Source organism: Thalassophryne amazonica, chromosome 1, assembly GCF_902500255.1.
Source record: "Thalassophryne amazonica chromosome 1, fThaAma1.1, whole genome shotgun sequence".
Taxonomy (NCBI): domain Eukaryota; kingdom Metazoa; phylum Chordata; class Actinopteri; order Batrachoidiformes; family Batrachoididae; genus Thalassophryne; species Thalassophryne amazonica.
The window spans coordinates 171,649,024-171,674,040 of record NC_047103.1 but is presented as its reverse complement, the minus strand read 5'-3'; the positions used below and the strand labels follow the sequence as shown (position 1 = coordinate 171,674,040).

General features: G+C 36.7%; 1 protein-coding gene across 1 annotated transcript in view; it reads right to left on the bottom strand.

Moving 5' to 3' along the window:
• Positions 1-18,492, bottom strand: part of f7i (coagulation factor VIIi) — a 41,220-nt gene extending 22,728 nt beyond the window's left edge. The window contains exons 1-4 of the mRNA XM_034181363.1: positions 18,444-18,492; positions 15,437-15,600; positions 4,263-4,287; positions 3,694-3,807 (exon numbers count right to left, since the gene is read on the bottom strand). Coding sequence (XP_034037254.1) covers positions 3,694-3,807; positions 4,263-4,287; positions 15,437-15,600; positions 18,444-18,492 — 352 coding nt within the window. The remainder of the gene's footprint in view (positions 1-3,693; positions 3,808-4,262; positions 4,288-15,436; positions 15,601-18,443) is intronic.
• Between the last annotated feature and the right edge of the window lie 6,525 nt (positions 18,493-25,017).

Below are 25,017 nucleotides of genomic sequence, written 5' to 3'. Positions count from 1 at the left end.
ATAATCTCTTTGAGCCACTGCAGTCTGCTTTTAGAAAATATCATTCCACAGAGACGGCTCTCACTAAAGTGGTGAATGATCTTCTGCTTACAATGGATTCAGACACCACTACGGTTCTGTTGCTGTTAGATCTCAGTGCTGCATTTGATATCGTGGATCATCAAATTCTACTTGATAGGCTGGAAGATACTTTGGGGTTACCGGGAGTGCCGTTGAATGGCTGACGTCATACTTCACCAGTTGTTCTCGCTGTGTTTTGTACAGTAACACTACCTCTAACCTTAGTGACATGAAATTTGGGGTTCCACAGGGGTCTGTCTTAGGCCCCCTGCTTTTCTCCCTTTATATAGCACCACTTGGGCACATATTGTGGTGTTTTGGGATTACCTTTCACTGCTATGCTGATGATACTCAGTTATACATGCCAATAACTGCTGGTAATCTCATTCACATCAAATCCTTAGAAGATTGCCTTGCATCAGTGAGAAGTTGGATGTCTAGAAACTTCCTGCTTTTAAACTGTGATAAGACTGAAATGATGGTTCTTGGTCCAGTGAGACATCGGCATCAATTTGACCAGGTAACGCTTAGCCTAGGCTTGTGTGTCATACATCACACTGACAAAGTGAGGAACCTTGGGGTAATTTTTGATCCTACATTGTCCTTTGACCTCCACATTAGAAATATTACTAGGACTGCTTTCGTCTACCTGTGAAATATAGTGAAGATTTGTCCCATCTTGTCTATGGCCGATGCTGAGACCCTGATCCATGCATTTGTCTCTTATAGATTGGACTAATGCAATGTTCTATTTTCTGGTTTACCACAGTCCAGCATTAGGGGTCTCCGATTGGTTCAAAATGCTGCTGCCAGACTTTTGACACAAAGCATAAGGTTTGACCACATTACACCCATTTTGGCATCTCTTCACTGGCTTCCTGTCCCAGTGAGATCAGATTTTAAGGTTCTGCTACTAGTCTATCAAATTGTTCACAGACTGGCACCTCCCTACCTAGCTGACCTAATTAAACCTTACGTACCGGCCCGGGCTCTGTGTTCTCAGGGTGCAGGACTACTTTGTGTCCCTAAGGTGAATAAGAAGTCTGTGGGTCACAGAGCTTTCTCTTATCGTGTCCCTGTTCTGTGGAATGATCTCCCTGCATCAATAAAACAGTCAGATTCTGTGGAGACTTTCAAGTCCAGACTTAAGACGCACTTATTTTCCCTTTCATATGGCAGCATACTGATATAGTCAGTTCTACTCTTTTTACTCTTTAAATTCATTTTATTAGTAATTGGAGCGTGCCACGGCCTCAACTTTACCTAAATTCTGGGTCTTTTAGTGAAGCTTAGGGCTAGTGGCCGGCGATCACCTTAGTATTTCTTCTGTTTTTTCTTGTTGTTTAATGCTGACAAATTATGCAGTATTTCTTGTCTTTCTGATGCCTGATTCTGTTTTTTTTTTTTTTCTCTCTCTGTTTAAGGTGCAGCTCCATCCAGAGATGGGTGTGGTATTTGTGCTGGAGACCCTCCTGTCCTGTGCACCAACAACTTTTCCTGTATATTCGTTCTGTGAATTGTTCTGTAATTTATGTCTGTAGCATGGTCCAAGCAGAGGGTCACCCCTTTGAGTCTGGTCTGCTTAAGGTTTCTTCCTCAGAGGGAGTTTTTCCTTACCACTGTTGCTCTGGAGGTTGGTAAGGTTAGACCTTACTTGTGTGAAGGGCCTTGAGGCAACTCTGTTGTGATTTGGTGCGATATAAATGAAAATAATTGAAAAAAAAAATTGAAAGGGAAGTTTCACATTTTAAAAGGATTTTTAAATGTAGAAATGAAACAAAACATAAAAAAAAATATTTTTCTCTCTGTTTATGGTACGATTATTGTAAGGCCATCCATCCATCGATTTTCTTCCGCTTTATCCGGAGTTGGGTCGCGGGGGCAGCAGCTCAAGCAAAGCCGTCCAGACCTCCCGATCCACACACACCTCCCCCAGCTCCTCTGGGGGAACCCCAATGCGTTCCCAAGCCAGCTGAGAGACGTAGTCCCTCCAGCGTGTCCTGGGTCTTCCCTGGGGCCTCCTCCCAATGGGACGTTCCCGGAACACCTCTCCAGCGAGGCATCCAAGGAGCATCCAAAAAAGATGCCTGAGCCACCTCAACTGACTCCTTTCGACGTGGAGGAGCAGCGGTTCAACTCCGAGCTCCTCCCGAGTGACTGAGCTCCTCACCCTATCTCTAAGGGTATTGTAATGCATGTTAATTATTTAGTATTAAGGCCTTTATAAGATGCTTATTCACACGATGCATTAACAAGACTAAATGCTAATAACTGTATAATAAACACATTTATTTTTACATAATTACACATTCATGAGCAGCTCCTAACACAAGTTAATAGCTGCTCGACTGCTTTCAGAGCATTAATAAAACACGAGTGTCATATAAGTGTTTATAGCGGCATTACGAACATATTTATTGAGGTTATTGAGGGTAAAATATACTGAAAAATTCTCTTGAAAACTGAAGACACTTGATGAATTAAATTTTAGGTATTTATTTAGGTATTTTATATTTAGGTATTTTATTTAGGTAAGCCTTTTGTTGCTTTTCTGAGATAGATAATTAATTATTCACTTATTTCCGGTGAACTACACACATATTAAAATCAGATCTAATCTATCTAATCTCACAATAAATGTGTTTTATGTGTATTTTAAACACTGATTTTAGTTTTATTAACACATAATAATGTTAATAAGCATTATTTTAAAGGCCTCATTCTCTGTTATTAACACTTATTTTTTATCAGAGGCCATCAAATATGGCCATCAGGTATTGTGAAGACTTTGCGTCCGTCCCTCCGTCCATCCGTCCGTCTGTCCGTTAAATTCAAATTCACAGGGAACATTCTTGGGACACAGACCTTGGACAAGTTCAAAGATGGCAAACAATGACATATTTTAAGAGGTCAAAAAGTCACATTCTGTTTCATTCTGTTCCGTTTTGAGTAGCAGGGGTGACATCCAATCAGAGGAGAGCCGCACCGTGACTTCAGTGGCTGGTCTCTCCAAAACCGCTTCATTCATGTGTTTATATAACATAGTAAGTTCCTTCGGTGTCCCTTGTTTGCACTCGGGGTCACCAAGGTGGATCTGCATGTTGAATTGGCACAAGTTTTATGCCGGATGCCCTTCTTGACACAACTCCATATTACATGGAGAAATGTGGCAGGGGTGGGATTTGAACCAGGAGCCTTCTGCACCAAAACCAAGTGCACTAACCGCATGTGTTTATATAACATGTTTCTTATTTATTCTGTAAAACCTGGCAAGAAATAAACATTTCTAAAACTGAAAATGCTGTTTTTGGAACCTAATAACACCTCTGAAGTAATTTACAAGACATTTCTCGGACGTTAGCATGGTGACATCACAGGCTAGCTGTAAACCCTTTTGATTGTGTGTAAATATAACCTCTTTGTCATATAATATGTACATGTCGTGGACATGAATGAGCGAAGCTCTTCATCATCTCATCATTAGGTCCTTCACACTTTTTTTAGTAAATGGCTCTGGGGAGCATTACCATGGCTAAAACCCTTCAGCTTATGGGGACTTCACTCCCTAGACCTCCCACCACGGTCCTCTTAACCCCCGACGTGATGTAATTTTGTTTGTTTGTTTTTTGTCACCTGTCTGACAGTAGCAGCCTTCAAATCCTTCAGCACACTGACATTCATACGTGGAACCCAAGTTGAAGCATGTGCCGTTGTTATGACACGGGTTCACCAGGCAGGGGTCACGACCTAAAAACAAAAAGTGACTCAAATTTCAGATACAAATTTTAAAAATCACATAAAAACAAAAATAACAATTGTTCTAATATTTCTGACACAATTCTTTAAACAGTTAAATAAATAGTTAGCGCTGTTGCCTGCCTCCTCACCCTGTGACTGCATCGGCTCCCCCCAAGATGCTTAACTGAAGTAAGCGGTTGTCAAAAATGTATGAATTGTTGAATTTAATAGATATAATAATTAAGGAATGAACAAAACGAAAACATTTAAACTGCTACAATTAAGAAATATAAGGATGATTAGAAATGATGCACTTTATAAAATTCATTAATAAGTTTGATGTTTGAATCAAAGTGTTTGTTGTCTTTGAGAATTTGATTCAAAAAGTTGATAATAGTCACAAATTCAGATTTCTCACTTCAGAATGACTGCCGAGAAAACTGGAATGAGACCAGCTGACTTACGTTCATACGTGAGCCAAAACTCCCTCTGCAACAAACATCATAAATAGCAATCAGTGTGAGTAAACAAACAAACACCATATATAACAATCAGTGTGAGTAAACAAACAAACACCATATATAACAATCAGTGTGAGTAAACAAACAAATATCATAAATGACAATCAGCGTGAGTAAACAAACACCATATATAACAATCAGTGAGTAAACAAACAAACATCATTAATGATAATCAGTGAACAAACAAACAAACATCATAAATAACAATCAGCATGAGTAAACAAACAAACATCAAAAATAACAACCAGTGTGAATAAACAAACATCATAAATAACAACCGGTGTGAGTAAACAAACAAACACCATATATAACAATCAGTGAGTAAACAAACAAACATCATTAATGACAATCAGTGAACAAACAAACAAACATCATAAATAACAATCAGTGTGATTAAACAAACAAACACCATATATAACAATCAGTGTGAGTAAACAAACATCATAAATAAGAATCAGTGTGAGTAAACAAACAAACATCATAAATAACAATCAGTGTAAGTAAACAAACACCATATATAACAATCAGTGTGAGTAAACAAACAAACATCATGAATAACAATCAGTGTGAATAAACAAACAAACATCAAAAATAACAATCAGTGTGAGTAAACAAATAAACATCATAAATACACAGCATGAGGAAACAAACGTCATAAATAACAATCAGTGTGAGTAAACAAACAAACATAATAAATAACAATCAGTGTGAGTAAACAAACATCATATATAACAATCAGTGTGAGTAAACAACTAAACATCATAAATAACAATCAGCATGAGTAAACAAGCAAACACCATAAATAATAATCAGAGTGAACAAACAAACAAACATCATAAATAACAATCAGTGTGAGTTAACAAACAAACATCATAAATAACAATCAGTGTGAATAAACAATCATAAATAACAATCAGTGTGAGTAAACAAACAAACACCATATATAACAATCAGTGTGAGCAAACAAACAAACATCATAAATAACAATCAGCGTGAGTAAACAAACACCATATATATCAATCAGTGTGAGCAAACAAACATCATAAATAACAATCAGTGTGAGTAAACAAACACCATATATAACAATCAGTGTGAGTAAACAAATATCATAAATAACAATCAGTGTGAGTAAACAAAGAAACATCATAAATGACAATCAGTGAACAAATAAACATCATAAATAACAATCAGTGTGAGTAAACAAACATCATAAATAGCAATCAGCGTGAGTAAACAAACACCATATATAACAATCAGTGTGAGTAAACAAACACCATAAATAATAATCAGAGTGAACAAACAAACAAACATCATAAATAATCAGTGTGAGTTAACAAACAAACATCATAAATAACAATCAGTGTGAATAAACAAACATCATAAATAACAATCAGTGAACAAACAAACAAACATCACAAATAACAATCAGCGTAAGTAAACAAACACCATATATAACAATCAGTATGAGTAAACAAACAAACATCATAAATAACAATCAGTGTGAATAAACAAACAAACATCAAAAATAACAATCAGTGTGAGTAAACAAATAAACATCATAAATAAGCAGCATGAAGAAACAAACGTCATAAATAACAATCAGTGTGAGTAAACAAACAAAAATCAAAAATAACAATCAGTGTGAATAAACAAACATCATAAATAACAATCAGCGTGAGGAAACAAACACCATATATAACAATCAGTGTGAGTAAACAAATATAAATAACAATCAGTGTGAGTAAACAAAGAAACATCATAAATGACAATCAGTGAACAAAGAAACATCATAAATAACAATCAGTGTGAGTAAACAAACATCATAAATAGCAATCAGCGTGAGTAAACAAACATCATAAATAGCAATCAGTGTGAGTAAACAAACACCGTAAATAATAATCAGAGTCAACAAACAAACAAACATCATAAATAACAATCAGTGTGAGTTAACAAACAAACATCATAAATAACAATCAGTGTGAATAAACAAACATCATAAATAACAATCAGTGAACAAACAAACAAACAAACAAACATCACAAATAATCAGCGTAAGTAAACAAACACCATATATAACAATCAGTGTGAGTAAACAAACAAATATCATAAATAACAATCAGTGTGAATAAACAAACATCAAAAATAACAATCAGTGTGAGTAAACAAATAAACATCATAAATAAGCAGCATGAAGAAACAAACGTCATAAATAACAATCAGTGAACAAACAAACAAACATCACAAATAACAATCAGCGTAAGTAAACAAACACCATATATAACAATCAGTGTGAGTAAACAAACAAACATCAAAAATAACAATCAGTGTGAGTAAACAAATAAACATCATAAATACGCAGCATGAGGAAACAAACGTCATAAATAACAATCAGTGTGAGTAAACAAACAAACATAATAAATAACAATCAGTGTGAGTAAACAAACAGCATATATAACAATCAGTGTGAGTAAACAACTAAACATCATAAATAACAATCAGCATGAGTAAACAAGCAAACACCATAAATAATAATCAGAGTGAACAAACAAACAAACATCATAAATAAATCAGTGTGAGTTAACAAACAAACATCATAAATAACAATCAGTTTGAGTAAACAAACACCATATATAACAATCAGTGTGAGTAAACAAACATCATAAATAACAATCAGTGTGAGTAAACAAACAAACACCATATATAACAATCAGTGTGAGCAAACAAACAAACATCATAAATAACAATCAGCGTGAGTAAACAAACACCATATATACCAATCAGTGTGAACAAACAAACATCATAAATAACAATCAGTGTGAGTAAACAAACACCATATATAACAATGAGTGTGAGTAAACAAACATCATAAATAACAATCAGTGTGAGTAAACAAAGAAACATCATAAATGACAATCAGTGAACAAATAAACATCATAAATAACAATCAGTGTGAGTAAACAAACATCATAAATAGCAATCAGTGTGAATAAACAAACATCATAAATAACAATCAGTGAACAAACAAACAAACATCACAAATAACAATCAGCGTAAGTAAACAAACACCATATATAACAATCAGTGTGAGTAAACAAACAAACATCATAAATAACAATCAGTGTGAATAAACAAACAAACGTCATAAATAACAATCAGTGTGAGTAAACAAACAAACATCAAAAATAACAATCAGTGTGAATAAACAAACATCATAAATAACAATCAGCGTGAGGAAACAAACACCATATATAACAATCAGTGTGAGTAAACAAATATCATAAATAACAATCAGTGTGAGTAAACAAAGAAACATCATAAATGACAATCAGTGAACAAAGAAACATCATAAATAACAATCAGTGAACAAAGAAACATCATAAATGACAATCAGTGAACAAAGAAACATCATAAATAACAATCAGTGAACAAAGAAACATCATAAATGACAATCAGTAAACAAATAAACATCATAAATAACAATCAGTGTGAGTAAACAAACATCATAAATAGCAATCAGCGTGAGTAAACAAACACCATATATAACAATCAGTGTGAGTAAACAAACAAACATCATAAATAACAATCAGTGTGAATAAACAAACATCATAAATAACAATCAGTGTGAGTAAACAAACAAACATCATAAATAACAATCAGTGTGAGTAAACAAACAAACATCATAAATAACAATCAGTGTGAATAAACAAACAAACATCAAAAATAACAATCAGTGTGAGTAAACAAATAAACATCATAAATACGCAGCATGAGGAAACAAACGTCATAAATAACAATCAGTGTGAGTAAACAAACAAACATAATAAATAACAATCAGTGTGAGTAAACAAACATCATATATAACAATCAGTGTGAGTAAATAACTAAACATCATAAATAACAATCAGCATGAGTAAACAAGCAAACACCATAAATAATAATCAGAGTGAACAAACAAACAAACATCATAAATAATCAGTGTGAGTTAACAAACAAACATCATAAATAACAATCAGTGTGAATAAACAAACATAAATAACAATCAGTGTGAATAAACAAACATCATAAATAACAATCAGTGTGAGTAAACAAACACCATATATAACAATCAGTGTGAGTAAACAAACATCATAAATAACAATCAGTGTGAGTAAACAAACACCATATATAACAATCAGTGTGAGCAAACAAACAAACATCATAAATAACAATCAGCGTGAGTAAACAAACACCATATATATCAATCAGTGTGAGCAAACAAACATCATAAATAACAATCAGTGTGAGTAAACAAACACCATATATAACAATCAGTGTGAGTAAACCAATATCATAAACAATCAGTGTGAGTAAACAAAGAAACATCATAAATGACAATCAGTGAACAAATAAACATCATAAATAACAATCAGTGTGAGTAAACAAACATCATAAATAGCAATCAGTGTGAGTAAACAAACACCATAAATAATAATCAGAGTGAACAAACAAACAAACATCATAAATAACAATCAGTGTGAGTTAACAAACAAATATCATAAATAACAATCAGTGTGAATAAACAAACATCATAAATAACAATCAGTGAACAAACAAACATCACAAATAACAATCAGCGTAAGTACACAAACACCATATATAACAATCAGTGTGAGTAAACAAACAAACATCATAAATAACAATCAGTGTGAGTAAAAAACAATCATCAAAAATAACAATCAGTGTGAATAAACAAACATCATAAATAACAATCAGCGTGAGGAAACAAACACCATATATAACAATCAGTGTGAGTAAACAAATATCATAAATAACAATCAGTGTGAGTAAACAAAGAAACATCATAAATGACAATCAGTGAACAAAGAAACATCATAAATGACAATCAGTGAACAAAGAAACATCATAAATAACAATCAGTGAACAAAGAAACATCATAAATGACAATCAGTGAACAAAGAAACATCATAAATAACAATCAGTGAACAAAGAAACATCATAAATGACAATCAGTAAACAAAGAAACATCATAAATAACAATCAGTGTGAGTAAACAAACATCATAAATAGCAATCAGCGTGAGTAAACAAACACCATATATAACAATCAGTGTGAGTAAAGAAACACCGTAAATAATAATCAGAGTCAACAAACAAACAAACATCATAAATAACAATCAGTGTGAGTTAACAAACAAACATCATAAATAACAATCAGTGTGAATAAACAAACATCATAAATAACAATCAGTGAACAAACAAACAAACAAACATCACAAATAACAATCAGCGTAAGTAAACAAACACCATATATAACAATCAGTGTGAGTAAACAAACAAATATCATAAATAACAATCAGTGTGAATAAACAAACAAACATCAAAAATAACAATCAGTGTGAGTAAACAAATAAGCATCATAAATAAGCAGCATGAAGAAACAAACGTCATAAATAACAATCAGTGTGAGTAAACAAACAAACATCATAAATAACAATCAGTGTGAATAAACAAACATCATAAATAATAATCAGTGAACAAACAAACAAACATCATAAATGACAATCAGTGAACAAACAAACAAACATCATAAATAACAATCAGTGTGAATAAACAAACATCATAAATAACAATCAGCATGAGGAAACAAACACCATATATAACAATCAGTGTGAGTAAACAAACAAACATCATAAATAACAATCAGTGTGAATAAACAAACATCATAAATAACAATCAGTGTGAGTAAACAAACAAACATCATAAATAACAATCAGTGACCAAACAAACAAACATCATAAATAACAATCAGTGTAAGTAAACAAACAAACACCATATATAACAATCAGTGTGAGTAAACAATCAAACATCATAAATAACAATCAGTGTGAATAAACAAACAAACATCAAAAATAACAATCAGTGTGAGTAAACAAATAAACATCATAAATAAGCAGCATGAGGAAACAAACATCATAAATAACAATCAGTGTGAGTAAACAAACAAACATAATAAATAACAATAAGTGTGAGTAAACAAACATCATATATAATAATCAGTGTGGCCAAGTGGTTAATGCATTTGGTTTCATTTCAGAAGGTTCCGGGTTGAAATCCCACCCCTGCCACATTTCTCCATGTAATGTGGAGTTGCATCAGGAAGGGCATCCGGCGTAAAACTTCCAGTTCAACATGCAGATCCACCTTGGATTTGCTGTGGCGACCCCAAGTGCAAACAAGGGAGCAGCCGAAGGGACTTACTTTTTAGTAAACAACTAAACATCATAAATAACAATCAGCGTGAGTAAACAAGTAAACACCATAAATAATAATCAGAGTGAACAAACAAACAAACAAACATCATAAATAACAATCAGTGTGAGTAAACAAACAAACATCATAAATAACAATCAGTGTGAGTAAACAAAGAAACATCATAAATGACAATCAGTGAACAAAGAAACATCATAAATAACAATCAGTGAACAAAGAAACATCATAAATGACAATCAGTGAACAAAGAAACATCATAAATAACAATCAGTGAACAAAGAAACATCATAAATGACAATCAGTAAACAAAGAAACATCATAAATAACAATCAGTGTGAGTAAACAAACATCATAAATAGCAATCAGCGTGAGTAAACAAACACCATATATAACAATCAGTGTGAGTAAAGAAACACCGTAAATAATAATCAGAGTCAACAAACAAACAAACATCATAAATAACAATCAGTGTGAGTTAACAAACAAACATCATAAATAACAATCAGTGTGAATAAACAAACATCACAAATAACAATCAGTGAACAAACAAACATCACAAATAACAATCAGCGTAAGTAAACAAACACCATATATAACAATCAGTGTGAGTAAACAAACAAACATCATAAATAACAATCAGTGTGAATAAACAAACATCATAAATAACAATCAGTGTGAGTAAACAAACAAACATCATAAATAACAATCAGTGTGAGTAAACAAACAAACATCATAAATAACAATCAGTGTGAATAAACAAACAAACATCAAAAATAACAATCAGTGTGAGTAAACAAATAAACATCATAAATACGCAGCATGAGGAAACAAACGTCATAAATAACAATCAGTGTGAGTAAACAAACAAACATAATAAATAACAATCAGTGTGAGTAAACAAACATCATATATAACAATTAGTGTGAGTAAATAACTAAACATCATAAATAACAATCAGCATGAGTAAACAAGCAAACACCATAAATAATAATCAGAGTGAACAAACAAACAAACATCATGAATAATCAGTGTGAGTTAACAAACAAACATCATAAATAACAATCAGTGTGAATAAACAAACATAAATAACAATCAGTGTGAATAAACAAACATCATAAATAACAATCAGTGTGAGTAAACAAACACCATATATAACAATCAGTGTGAGTAAACAAACATCATAAATAACAATCAGTGTGAGTAAACAAACACCATATATAACAATCAGTGTGAGCAAACAAACAAACATCATAAATAACAATCAGCGTGAGTAAACAAACACCATATATATCAATCAGTGTGAGCAAACAAACATCATAAATAACAATCAGTGTGAGTAAACAAACACCATATATAACAATCAGTGTGAGTAAACAAATATCATAAATAACAATCAGTGTGAGTAAACAAAGAAACATCATAAATGACAATCAGTGAACAAATAAACATCATAAATAACAATCAGTGTGAGTAAACAAACATCATAAATAGCAATCAGTGTGAGTAAACAAACACCATAAATAATAATCAGAGTGAACAAACAAACAAACATCATAAATAACAATCAGTGTGAGTTAACAAACAAATATCATAAATAACAATCAGTGTGAATAAACAAACATCATAAATATCAATCAGCGTGAGGAAACAAACACCATATATAACAATCAGTGTGAGTAAACAAATATCATAAATAACAATCAGTGTGAGTAAACAAAGAAACATCATAAATGACAATCAGTGAACAAAGAAACATCATAAATGACAATCAGTGAACAAAGAAACATCATAAATAACAATCAGTGAACAAAGAAACATCATAAATGACAATCAGTGAACAAAGAAACATCATAAATAACAATCAGTGAACAAAGAAACATCATAAATGACAATCAGTAAACAAAGAAACATCATAAATAACAATCAGTGTGAGTAAACAAACATCATAAATAGCAATCAGCGTGAGTAAACAAACACCATATATAACAATCAGTGTGAGTAAAGAAACACCGTAAATAATAATCAGAGTCAACAAACAAACAAACATCATAAATAACAATCAGTGTGAGTTAACAAACAAACATCATAAATAACAATCAGTGTGAATAAACAAACATCATAAATAACAATCAGTGAACAAACAAACAAACAAACATCACAAATAACAATCAGCGTAAGTAAACAAACACCATATATAACAATCAGTGTGAGTAAACAAACAAATATCATAAATAACAATCAGTGTGAATAAACAAACAAACATCAAAAATAACAATCAGTGTGAGTAAACAAATAAACATCATAAATAAGCAGCATGAAGAAACAAACGTCATAAATAACAATCAGTGTGAGTAAACAAACAAACATCATAAATAACAATCAGTGTGAATAAACAAACATCATAAATAATAATCAGTGAACAAACAAACAAACATCATAAATGACAATCAGTGAACAAACAAACAAACATCATAAATCACAATCAGTGTGAATAAACAAACATCATAAATAACAATCAGCATGAGGAAACAAACAAACACCATATATAACAATCAGTGTGAGTAAACAAACAAACATCATAAATAACAATCAGTGTGAATAAACAAACATCATAAATAACAATCAGTGTGAGTAAACAAACAAACATCATAAATAACAATCAGTGACCAAACAAACAAACATCATAAATAACAATCAGTGTAAGTAAACAAACAAACACCATATATAACAATCAGTGTGAGTAAACAATCAAACATCATAAATAACAATCAGTGTGAATAAACAAACAAACATCAAAAATAACAATCAGTGTGAGTAAACAAATAAACATCATAAATAAGCAGCATGAGGAAACAAACATCATAAATAACAATCAGTGTGAGTAAACAAACAAACATAATAAATAACAATAAGTGTGAGTAAACAAACATCATATATAATAATCAGTGTGGCCAAGTGGTTAATGCACTTGGTTTCATTTCAGAAGGTTCCGGGTTGAAATCCCACCCCTGCCACATTTCTCCATGTAATGTGGAGTTGCATCAGGAAGGGCATCCGGCGTAAAACTTCCAGTTCAACATGCAGATCCACCTTGGATTTGCTGTGGCGACCCCAAGTGCAAACAAGGGAGCAGCCGAAGGGACTTACTTTTTAGTAAACAACTAAACATCATAAATAACAATCAGCGTGAGTAAACAAGTAAACACCATAAATAATAATCAGAGTGAACAAACAAACAAACAAACATCATAAATAACAATCAGTGTGAGTAAACAAACAAACATCATAAATAACAATCAGTGTGAGTAAACAAAGAAACATCATAAATGACAATCAGTGAACAAAGAAACATCATAAATAACAATCAGTGTGAGTAAACAAACATCATAAATAGCAATCAGCGTGAGTAAACAAACACCATATATAACAATCAGTGTGAGTAAACAAACAAACACCATAAATAACAATCAAAGTGAACAAACAAACAAACAACTTCATAAATAACACTCAATGTGAGTTAAACATCATAAATAACAGAGTGAACAAACAAACAAACATCATAAATAACTAGAAGCACTCGGAGAGCGCAAACCTCCGCCAAGGCCATAGGGTCACTGACATCACATGGAATACCCTTTGGCAAAGAGACTTATTCCACGTTGTTTCACACATCTGCCATCATGTTTCAGGTTCAGTGCTTAACCCTCTGGGGTCCGAGGGCATTTTTTGGACAGTTCACTCGCCTGGCATAAATGTTTTATTATTGCTGTTAACAGCTCTCCCTGCATCCCACAATCAAGTTTTATGTCTCTTTTTTCAGGACAACCTGTACTTTCAAAATATATGCTATAGTTGTGTTTTATAAGTCTAATAAAGGTTTACAATCAGAAATAAGAAAGGAATAATTCCGATTGGACACTCACATTGCTCACACAGCTTCTATGAGGAGTGCAAAGACGGTGGACGGTGGCTCGAAAGTCCGCGGAGTTACCTTTTCAGCAAAAAAGTGTTTCTATCTCATATCATTAAAAAGTTATTTATAATTTAGTAAACTTGGTCTCAGCCATCGTATACCACAGCGTCGGCCCCAGAGGGTTAAACCCTTAGATCTTCAGCAAATGTATTTATAAACAGAAACGGCATGAACTACACAAGTTTTTTTTATTTTTTAATAACAGCTTTATTCAGTGAGGAGAAACAAATGCTAAATTATTGTTGTGTCATAACTTAATTTTTGTTCAGCATTTGTGACCCGTCTTCATGAAGTTAGATACAAAAATGTTGAAATTGGCCCTATCCTGCAATGATAAAGAATCCTTTAAAAAATTACTGGATCCGGATCGTGTTCCGGCTCATTACCAAAATTTAATGACTTCTAAGTTAGGCCAAGATACACCCCTGGTAAAAATTTCATTGAAATCCGTTGAGGATTTTTTTTGACTAATCCTGCTAACAAACCAACCAACCAACCAACAAACAAACGGATGCGACCGAAAACATAACCTCCTTGGCGGAGATAACAATCAGTGTGAGTAAACAAACATCAGAAATAACAATCAGTGTGAGTAAACAAAAAACAACATAAATAACAATCAGAGTGAACAAACAAACATCATAAATAACAATCAGTGTGAGTAAATAAACAAACATAAGTAATAATCAGTGAACAAACAAACATCATAAATAACAATCAGCATGAGGCCTCAGACTGGTTCCCCAACAGATGAGGTCACACAGGGGGTGGAGTTTGTCAGGAGTACCACCCACTACTGTGGTTGGCAGTGAAGACCCTGAACCCTAAAGGTCCTCTGTGGAACCAGTTTGGTACCACAAATTAAAATCTCTCACCGTCTTCTCGTCATGCTCAAAAACCTCCCGGGCTTCCTCGTAGTTGCAGATCTCCTCGATGCATTCCCTCTCCAGGTTTCCTTGTTTCAACTCCTCCAGGAATCCTGTGTTTGCTTGCCGCAGTCGCTGCAGAACGGCGTGGGCTTCGCACTTCTCCACAAACACTGAAACCGCAACATTCACCCACACAAACAAATCTCACCGTTGGCATCAGTGAGAGGTTCCAAGCAAAATGAGAAAATATCGATGACAGAACTGCTGTGCACAAACCGCTGCGGTAATGACTTTCAGGGAAATCTTTACAAGATGATGTTATAGGACGATTGCAATAAAATGCAGACTTGGTGAGGAAACCCTCAGCAAGTTGATCTCTCGGGAAGTTGATCTCTCGGGAAGTTGATCTTTCGGGAAGTTGATCTCTCGAGAAGTTTAGCACTCAGGAAGTTTATCTTGTTATGTGTCGGACGCAGCTCGGAGAACCGACCAGCGTTTGAAGGACCCAGTATAAAATAAGCAGAGCACGGTACAAAGGATAACTGAATTTAATACATAACAGTGATACAAAACAACAAAAGAGTGTGCGGTCTGGCATGGTGGTGATACGGTACACTCCCAGCAGCGCTAACGGTCCGGAGCCAGAAGCTGTTCGGACCCAAGGACCCCGCCGACACCCCCCAGGTGGCCGCAACAAACCGAGTCTGTGAAAGAAGGAACCATTATGTGAGTCCACACTCTACACACAGAGAGACCACTCAAAGGTGTACATAAACAGCAAACACTTCCTGGCTTAATTACTAATCAGCTTCCCAACCTGCAGGCATGGAACATCCAGTTCACAAAACTCCACTGCAGTGGAAGCCGATACATGACTAACGTACAGCTCAATATAATAAGGTGTGAGGGACACCACATTTACTGACTGTATAAACGTTAGTCACAAAATCTAACGTACCTCAGGAAGTGTGCTGACGAGCGTGAGACCTCACCCCCTCCTCTTTCACAGACCGTGCATCAAACCCTGGACGTTCTCTGCATCCACTGATGATGAGATGGCTCCCGAGACGACGATCTCACCCGTCTGGTCACAAGGTCGAGTCTCTGGCAAATACACACTGTATACTCCAGTCTTAAATGCCACCATGTTCCAATCCATATAGATGCACCACAGCTGTGAGTCCTGACGAGCCGCAGGTGATCAGGGTGAGGTCCTGATAACCTCAGCAACACAGCCACTCAGTCCCAAATGCAAGCCACCTGGAAGGAAAACCAAAAGACAGAAACAAAAAGGCAGCCAGGCCCCCCCAGCCATACAACATATCTCTCGGGAAGTCTATTTCTCGGTAACTTTAGCACTCAGGAAGTTTATCTCTCGGGAAGTCTATTTCTCGGTAAGTTTAGCACTCAGGAAGTTTATCTCTCGGGAAGTCTATTTCTCGGGAGGTTTAGCACTCAGGAAGTTTAACTCTTGGGAAGTCTATCAGTAAGTCTATCTCTCTGAAAGTTTATCTCTCATGAAGTTTATCTCTCAGAAGGTTTATCTTTTGGTAAATTTATCTCTCAGGAAGTTTAAATTTGTTGCAGGTATTTGGTGATCAACACACAGGGCACAGAACCGGTGGAGCTGGAAGCTGGAGCTATAGAGGAAGTTAACTCACTTACATACCTCAGAAGCATAGTGGACATAGAAGGAGGATCAGAGGAAGACACGAGAGTGAGAATGGGAAAGGCATGAACCACATTCAAAATGCTATACTGTGTGTGGAAGTCAAGAGAGATAGGGGAAAAACTGAACATGCGCATCTTCAACTCGATTGTGAAGTCTATCCTGTTGTATGGTGCTGAAACATTAAAGACTACAGTAAATCTCAGCAGAATAATTCAGTCATTTGTCAACAGCTGTCTCCTCAAAATCCTTGGCATAAGATGGTCTGAGAAGACATCAAATGAAGAGCTGTGGCAGTGCACGAGACAACTACCTCCAGCCATGGAAGTCAGAAAGAGAAAGTGTGGTTGGACTGGCCACACCCTGAGGAAGGAGGAGCTGAAATGAAAGAAGCTGGCTTGGACTGGCACTCCAAGGTTCGGATGTCGGGGGATAGAAGTAAGTACAGAGAACCTGTTGGAGGACTACGTGCCTCGCTGGGAAACCGCACAGGCTTAAGATGAAGAAGAAGAATTTTCTGAGACACTAAATCACTGGGCAAATCCAGGTCAGACTACTAACTGAGCTAAATCCTTGTGACATTTTTCTTCTGAAGGAAACCAGATTGGTAAAGATGGGAGACAAGACTGACGTTAAGTAGCTGTTAATTTACTAACTGAGTAGTGAACAAATCTAGCAAAGTTTCACTACGCCAGCTATGTTAGTGCATTAGCATTGCATTAGCTCAGCAACAAGCAGGTTTGTGATCAAAATTGTACACTGTATTAAACTAATGCATGTTTATCACATAAAGATAGTGATTTCACCATTTATAACTTTATATTTTGCATAAAATAAGACTTTATAATGGCTTAATACACATAGGCTCTCCGGGTAGCAGCTGAGCTAGCTTTGCTACTTAGCATGCAGCTGAAAAACAATTGTTTAACTTGATTACACGTAAATAACATAAATGCTTGTAATGTTACTGATTTCACAAAATATTTTCTGGTAACTTTATAGTATTTAGGTGTAAGAGTGGTGGGAGGAGCTTATGTCTTTAAGAGTCCCGCCCATTCCGCTAAAACACAGACAGTAACCGCTAAGATGAAAAGGCGGCATTAAAATATTTAATTTGAAAGGCTGTGTGTTGTTTTTAGGCACCACACAAAATGTAATATTATGTTTTTGGGTAAAAACAAATTAAATCCAAATTATGTCTGTTTCGAGTAACACAAAATTCCACCTTTGTTTGTTGCAGTGATCCACAGTGACACAGAAACGTAGCTTTGTTGGGTTTCTTGGTGTTAAAATTGTGCTGATGTAATTTATTGTTGTTTGTTTGTTTGTTTTTGAAGTACTGACCTGCGGCAGCAGTGATGCCCGTCAGCAGCATCCAGACGAACTTCAGCATCGTGGAACACATGACTCATAAATGAGAAAAATCGCTCGAAAATAACCCACTCTGTCCCTCTGGGGGGAGGGAGGGCGTTTTCAGGCCACGCCCATCAAGACTCTGACCCTCAGAAATGTTTACTTCTCCCATTTTACATCAGGTCAGTGAATGCAGCGCTGTCACATAAAACAGCACGTGTCCAAAATGCAAATTAAAGTAAACATTAACTCTTTGAACTGTGAATTTAATTTTTTTTTTTTTTTTAATCTTTTTAAAATTTTGATACTCTTTGGTGTAACGGTGTGAAAACACGTCCACAGACAACGACCATCTGTGTGTCTGTTCTCAGAATCTATTGAAGTGATTGTTGGTCAGTTTCCCAGAGATCAAAGTCTTCACTGGTCACGTTTTAAAGCTGAAAACAGCAGAACACGATCAGTGTCCAACAATTTCTGTCCAACGATCATTGTTCAACAACCAGAGTCCAACAATCTCTGTCCAACGATCAGTGTACAAAGATCTCTGTCCAACAATCAGTGTCCAACGATCTCTGTCCAACGATCAGTGTCCAACGATCTCTGTCCAACAATCAGTGTCCAATGATCTCTGCCCAACTATCTCTGTCCAACAATCAGTGTCCAACAATCTCTGTCCAAAATCACTGTCCAACAATCTCTGTCCAATGATCACTGTCCAACAATCTCTGTCCAATGATCAGTGTCCAACAATCTCTGTCCAATGATCAGTGTCCAACGATCTCTGTCCGACAATCAGTGTCCAGTGATCTCTGTCCAACAATCAGTGTCCAAAGATCTCTGTCCAACAATCTCTGTCCAATGATCAGTGTCCAAAGATCTCTGTCCAATGATCAGTGTCCAAAGATCTCTGTCCAATAGTCTCTGTTCAACGATCTCTGTCCAACAATCTCTGTTCAGCAATCTCTGTCCAAAGATCTCTGTCCAACAATCTGTCTAACACTCTCTATCCAACGATCAGTGCCCAACGATCTCTGTCCAACAGTCTGTCAACACTCTCTATCCAACGATCAGCGTCCAATGATCTCTGTCCAACCATCAGTGTCCAATGATCTCTGTCCAACAATCTCTGTCCAACCATCAGTGTCCAACAATCTCTGTCCAACCATCAGTGTCCAAAGATCTCTGTCCAACAATCAGTGTCCAAAGATCTATGTCCAACAGTCTCTGGCCAATGATCAGTATCCAAAAATCTCTGTCAAACAGTCTCTGTTTGACGAACTCTGTCCAACAATCTCTGTCCAACAATCATTGTCCAACGATCTCTGTTCAACAATCAGTGTCCAAAGATCTCTGTCCAACAATCAGTGTCCAACAGTCAGTGTCCAACGATCTCTGTGCAACAATCTCTGTCCAACAATCAGTGTCCAACATTCTCTGTGCAACAATCAGTGTCCAAAGATCTCTGTCCAACAATCAGTGTCCAACAATCTCTGTCCAATGATCAGTGTCCAAAGATCTCTATCCAACAATCTGTCCAAGGGTCAGTGTCCAAAGATCGCTGTTAAACAATCTCTGTCCAACAGTCTCTGTCCAATGATCAGTGTCCAAAGATCTCTGTCCAATAGTCTCTGTTCAACGATCTCTGTCCAACAATCTCTGTTCAGCAATCTCTGTCCAAAGATCAGTGTGCAAAGATCTCTGTCCAACAATCTGTCCAACACTCTCTATCCATCGATCTGTGTCCAACGATCTCTGTCCAACAGTCAGTGTCCAACAATCTCTGTGCAATAATCAGTGTCCAACAGTCTCTGTCCAAGGATCAGTGTCCAGTGATCTCTGTCCAAGGATCAGTGTCCAGTGATCTCTGTCCAAGGATCAGTGTCCAACAATCTCTGTCCAACAATCAGTGTTCAACAATCTCTGTCCAACAATCAGTGTCCAAAGATCTCTGTTCAATAATCAGTGTCCAATGATCTCTGTCCAACAATCTCTGTCCAACAATCAGTGTCCAAAGATCTCTGTCCAACAATCAGTGTTCCACAATCCGTGTCCTATGATTTCTGTCCAACGATCTCTGTCCAACAATAAGTGTTTGATCAGTGTCCAATTATCTCTGTCCAGTGATCAGTGTCCAACAATCTCTGTCCAACAATCTGTGTCCAAGAATCTCTGTCCAACAATCCATGTCCTACCATTTCTGTCCAAAGATCTCTGTCCAACAATCAGTGTCCAAAGATCTCTGTTCAATGATCTCTGTCCAACAGTCTCTATCCAATGATCAGTGTCCAAAGATCTCTGTCCAATAGTCTCCGTTCAACTATCTCTGTCCAACAATCTCTGTTCAGCGATCTCTGTCCAGAGATCAGTCTCCAAAGATCTCTGTCCAACAATCTGTCCAACACTCTCTATCCAACAATCAGTGTCCAACAATCTCTGTCCAACCATCTCTGTTCAACGAACTCTGTCCAACAATCTCTGTTCAGCAATCTCTGTCCAACAATTAGTATCCAAAGATCTATGTCCAACAGTCTCTGCCCAATGATCAGTGTCCAAAAATCTCTGTCCAACAGTCTCTGTTCAACAACCTCTGTCCAACAATCTCTGTCCAATGATCAGTGTCCAAAGATCTCTGTCCAACAGTCTGTCAACACTCTCTATCCAACGATCAGCGTCCAATGATCTCTGTCCAACCATCAGTGTCCAATGATCTCTGTCCAACAATCTCTGTCCAACCATCAGTGTCCAACAATCTCTGTCCAACCATCAGTGTCCAAAGATCTCTGTCCAACAATCAGTGTCCAAAGATCTATGTCCAACAGTCTCTGGCCAATGATCAGTATCCAAAAATCTCTGTCAAACAGTCTCTGTTTGACGAACTCTGTCCAACAATCTCTGTCCAACAATCATTGTCCAACGATCTCTGTTCAACAATCAGTGTCCAAAGATCTCTGTCCAACAATCAGTGTCCAACAGTCAGTGTCCAACGATCTCTGTGCAACAATCTCTGTCCAACAATCAGTGTCCAACATTCTCTGTGCAACAATCAGTGTCCAAAGATCTCTGTCCAACAATCAGTGTCCAACAATCTCTGTCCAATGATCAGTGTCCAAAGATCTCTATCCAACAATCTGTCCAAGGGTCAGTGTCCAAAGATCGCTGTTAAACAATCTCTGTCCAACAGTCTCTGTCCAATGATCAGTGTCCAAAGATCTCTGTCCAATAGTCTCTGTTCAACGATCTCTGTCCAACAATCTCTGTTCAGCAATCTCTGTCCAAAGATCAGTGTGCAAAGATCTCTGTCCAACAATCTGTCCAACACTCTCTATCCATCGATCTGTGTCCAACGATCTCTGTCCAACAGTCAGTGTCCAACAATCTCTGTGCAATAATCAGTGTCCAACAGTCTCTGTCCAAGGATCAGTGTCCAGTGATCTCTGTCCAAGGATCAGTGTCCAGTGATCTCTGTCCAAGGATCAGTGTCCAACAATCTCTGTCCAACAATCAGTGTTCAACAATCTCTGTCCAACAATCAGTGTCCAAAGATCTCTGTTCAATAATCAGTGTCCAATGATCTCTGTCCAACAATCTCTGTCCAACAATCAGTGTCCAAAGATCTCTGTCCAACAATCAGTGTTCCACAATCCGTGTCCTATGATTTCTGTCCAACGATCTCTGTCCAACAATAAGTGTTTGATCAGTGTCCAATTATCTCTGTCCAGTGATCAGTGTCCAACAATCTCTGTCCAACAATCTGTGTCCAAGAATCTCTGTCCAACAATCCATGTCCTACCATTTCTGTCCAAAGATCTCTGTCCAACAATCAGTGTCCAAAGATCTCTGTTCAATGATCTCTGTCCAACAGTCTCTATCCAATGATCAGTGTCCAAAGATCTCTGTCCAATAGTCTCCGTTCAACTATCTCTGTCCAACAATCTCTGTTCAGCGATCTCTGTCCAGAGATCAGTCTCCAAAGATCTCTGTCCAACAATCTGTCCAACACTCTCTATCCAACAATCAGTGTCCAACAATCTCTGTCCAACCATCTCTGTTCAACGAACTCTGTCCAACAATCTCTGTTCAGCAATCTCTGTCCAACAATTAGTATCCAAAGATCTATGTCCAACAGTCTCTGCCCAATGATCAGTGTCCAAAAATCTCTGTCCAACAGTCTCTGTTCAACAACCTCTGTCCAACAATCTCTGTCCAATGATCAGTGTCCAAAGATCTCTGTCCAACAATCTGTCCAACACTCTCTATCCAACGATCAGTGTCCAATGATCTCTGTCCAACAATCTGTCCAACAATCAGTGTCCAACAATCTGTGTCCAACAATCCATGTCCTACGATTTCTGTCCAACGATCTCTGTCCAACGATCAGTGTCTGATAAGTGTCCAATTATCTCTGTCCAATGATCAGTGCCCAACAATCTCTGTACAACAATCAATGTCCAACAATCTGTGTCCAAGAATCTCTGTCCAACAATTTGTCCTACAATTTCTGTCCAATTATCTCTCTCCAGTGATCAGTATCCAACAATCTGTGTTCCACAATCAGTGTCCAATGATCTCTGTCCAACAATCTCTGTCCAACCATCAGTGTCCAAAGATTTCTGTCCAACAATCAGTGTCCAAAGATCTATGTCCAACAGTCTCTGTCCAATGATCAGTGTCCAAAAATCTGTCAAACAGTCTCTGTTCGACGAACTCTGTCCAACAGTCAGTGTCCAACGATCTGTCCAACAATCAGTGTCCAAAGATCTCTGTCCAACAATCAGTGTCCAACGACCAGTGTCCAAAGATCTCTGTGTCCAACAGTCAGTGTCCAATGATTTCTGTCCAAACATCAGTGTCTGATGATCAATGTCCAATTACCTCTGTCCAATTATCAGTGTCCAACAATCTGTGTCCAAGAATCTCTGTCCAACAATCCGTGTCCTACGATTTCTGTCCAACGATCTCTGTCCAACAATAAGTGTTTGATCAGTGTCCAATTATCTCTGTCCAGTGATCAGTGTCCAACAATCTCTGTCCAACAATCTGTGTCCAAGAATCTCTGTCCAACAATCCATGTCCTACAATTTCTGTCCAAAGATCTCTGTCCAACAATCAGTGTCCAAAGATCTCTGTTCAATGATCTCTGTCCAACAGTCTCTATCCAATGATCAGTGTCCAAAGATCTCTGTCCAATAGTCTCCGTTCAACGATCTCTGTCCAACAATCTCTGTTCAGCGATCTCTGTCCAGAGATCAGTCTCCAAAGATCTCTGTCCAACAATCTGTCCAACACTCTCTATCCAACAATCAGTGTCCAACAATCTCTGTCCAACCATCTCTGTTCAACGAACTCTGTCCAACAATCTCTGTTCAGCAATCTCTGTCCAACAATTAGTGTCCAAAGATCTATGTCCAACAGTCTCTGCCCAGTGATCAGTGTCCAAAAATCTCTGTCCAACAGTCTCTGTTCAACGACCTCTGTCCAACAATCTCTGTCCAATGATCAGTGTCCAAAGATCTCTGTCCAACAATCTGTCCAACACTCTCTATCCAACGATCAGTGTCCAATGATCTCTGTCCAACAATCTGTCCAACAATCAGTGTCCAATGATCAGTGCCCAACAATCTGTGTCCAACAATCCATGTCCTACGATTTCTGTCCAACGATCTCTGTCCAACGATCAGTGTCTGATAAGTGTCCAATTATCTCTGTCCAATGATCAGTGCCCAACAATCTCTGTACAACAATCAATGTCCAACAATCTGTGTCCAAGAATCTCTGTCCAACAATTTGTCCTACAATTTCTGTCCAATTATCTCTCTCCAGTGATCAGTATCCAACAATCTGTGTCCAACGATCAGTGTCCAACAATCTCTATCCAGCAATCAGTGCCTGATGACCAGTGTGCAATTATCTCTGTACAACAATCAGTGTCCAACACTTTCTGTCCAATGATCAGTGTCCAACAATCCGTGTTGGACAATCTCTATCTAACAATCCGTGTCCAACAATCAGTGTCAGATGATCAGTGTCCAACGATCACTGTCCAAACATCAGTGTCTGATGATCAATGTCCAATTACCTCTGTCCAATGATCAGTGTCCATGTTTCTCTTTCTGATTCACCTGATTTTAGGATTTTCATCTCCACTGATCTGATTAAACCAGACTAACTTGTTTGTTTGCTGTTTGACTTTTTCTGCTATGACGGTGTCTGGAAATAACTAACCTGATTTTGAAATGTCTTCATCCAGATTTACTGTTCTAGATTAACACCCACTAATGCTTTAATTTAAATCCTGGGCAGACAACTGATTGATTGATTGATTTTCTTTTAACAGTACAGACATTTTTTCCAGTGCTCCTGCCCTGAGCACGGCATCTCTGCAGAACCAAGTGTTTTTGGGATCTCGTTTATAATTGTGTATGATTAATATCTGCTCAAAGACAATTACAGACTGAAAATAGCACCAAAGTTTCACACTCACACATATTTGATGAGATTAAACACACGTGCATGATGAGCGCAGGAAGTGAAATATTTCAACAGGAAAAAGAGATGTGGACATTTA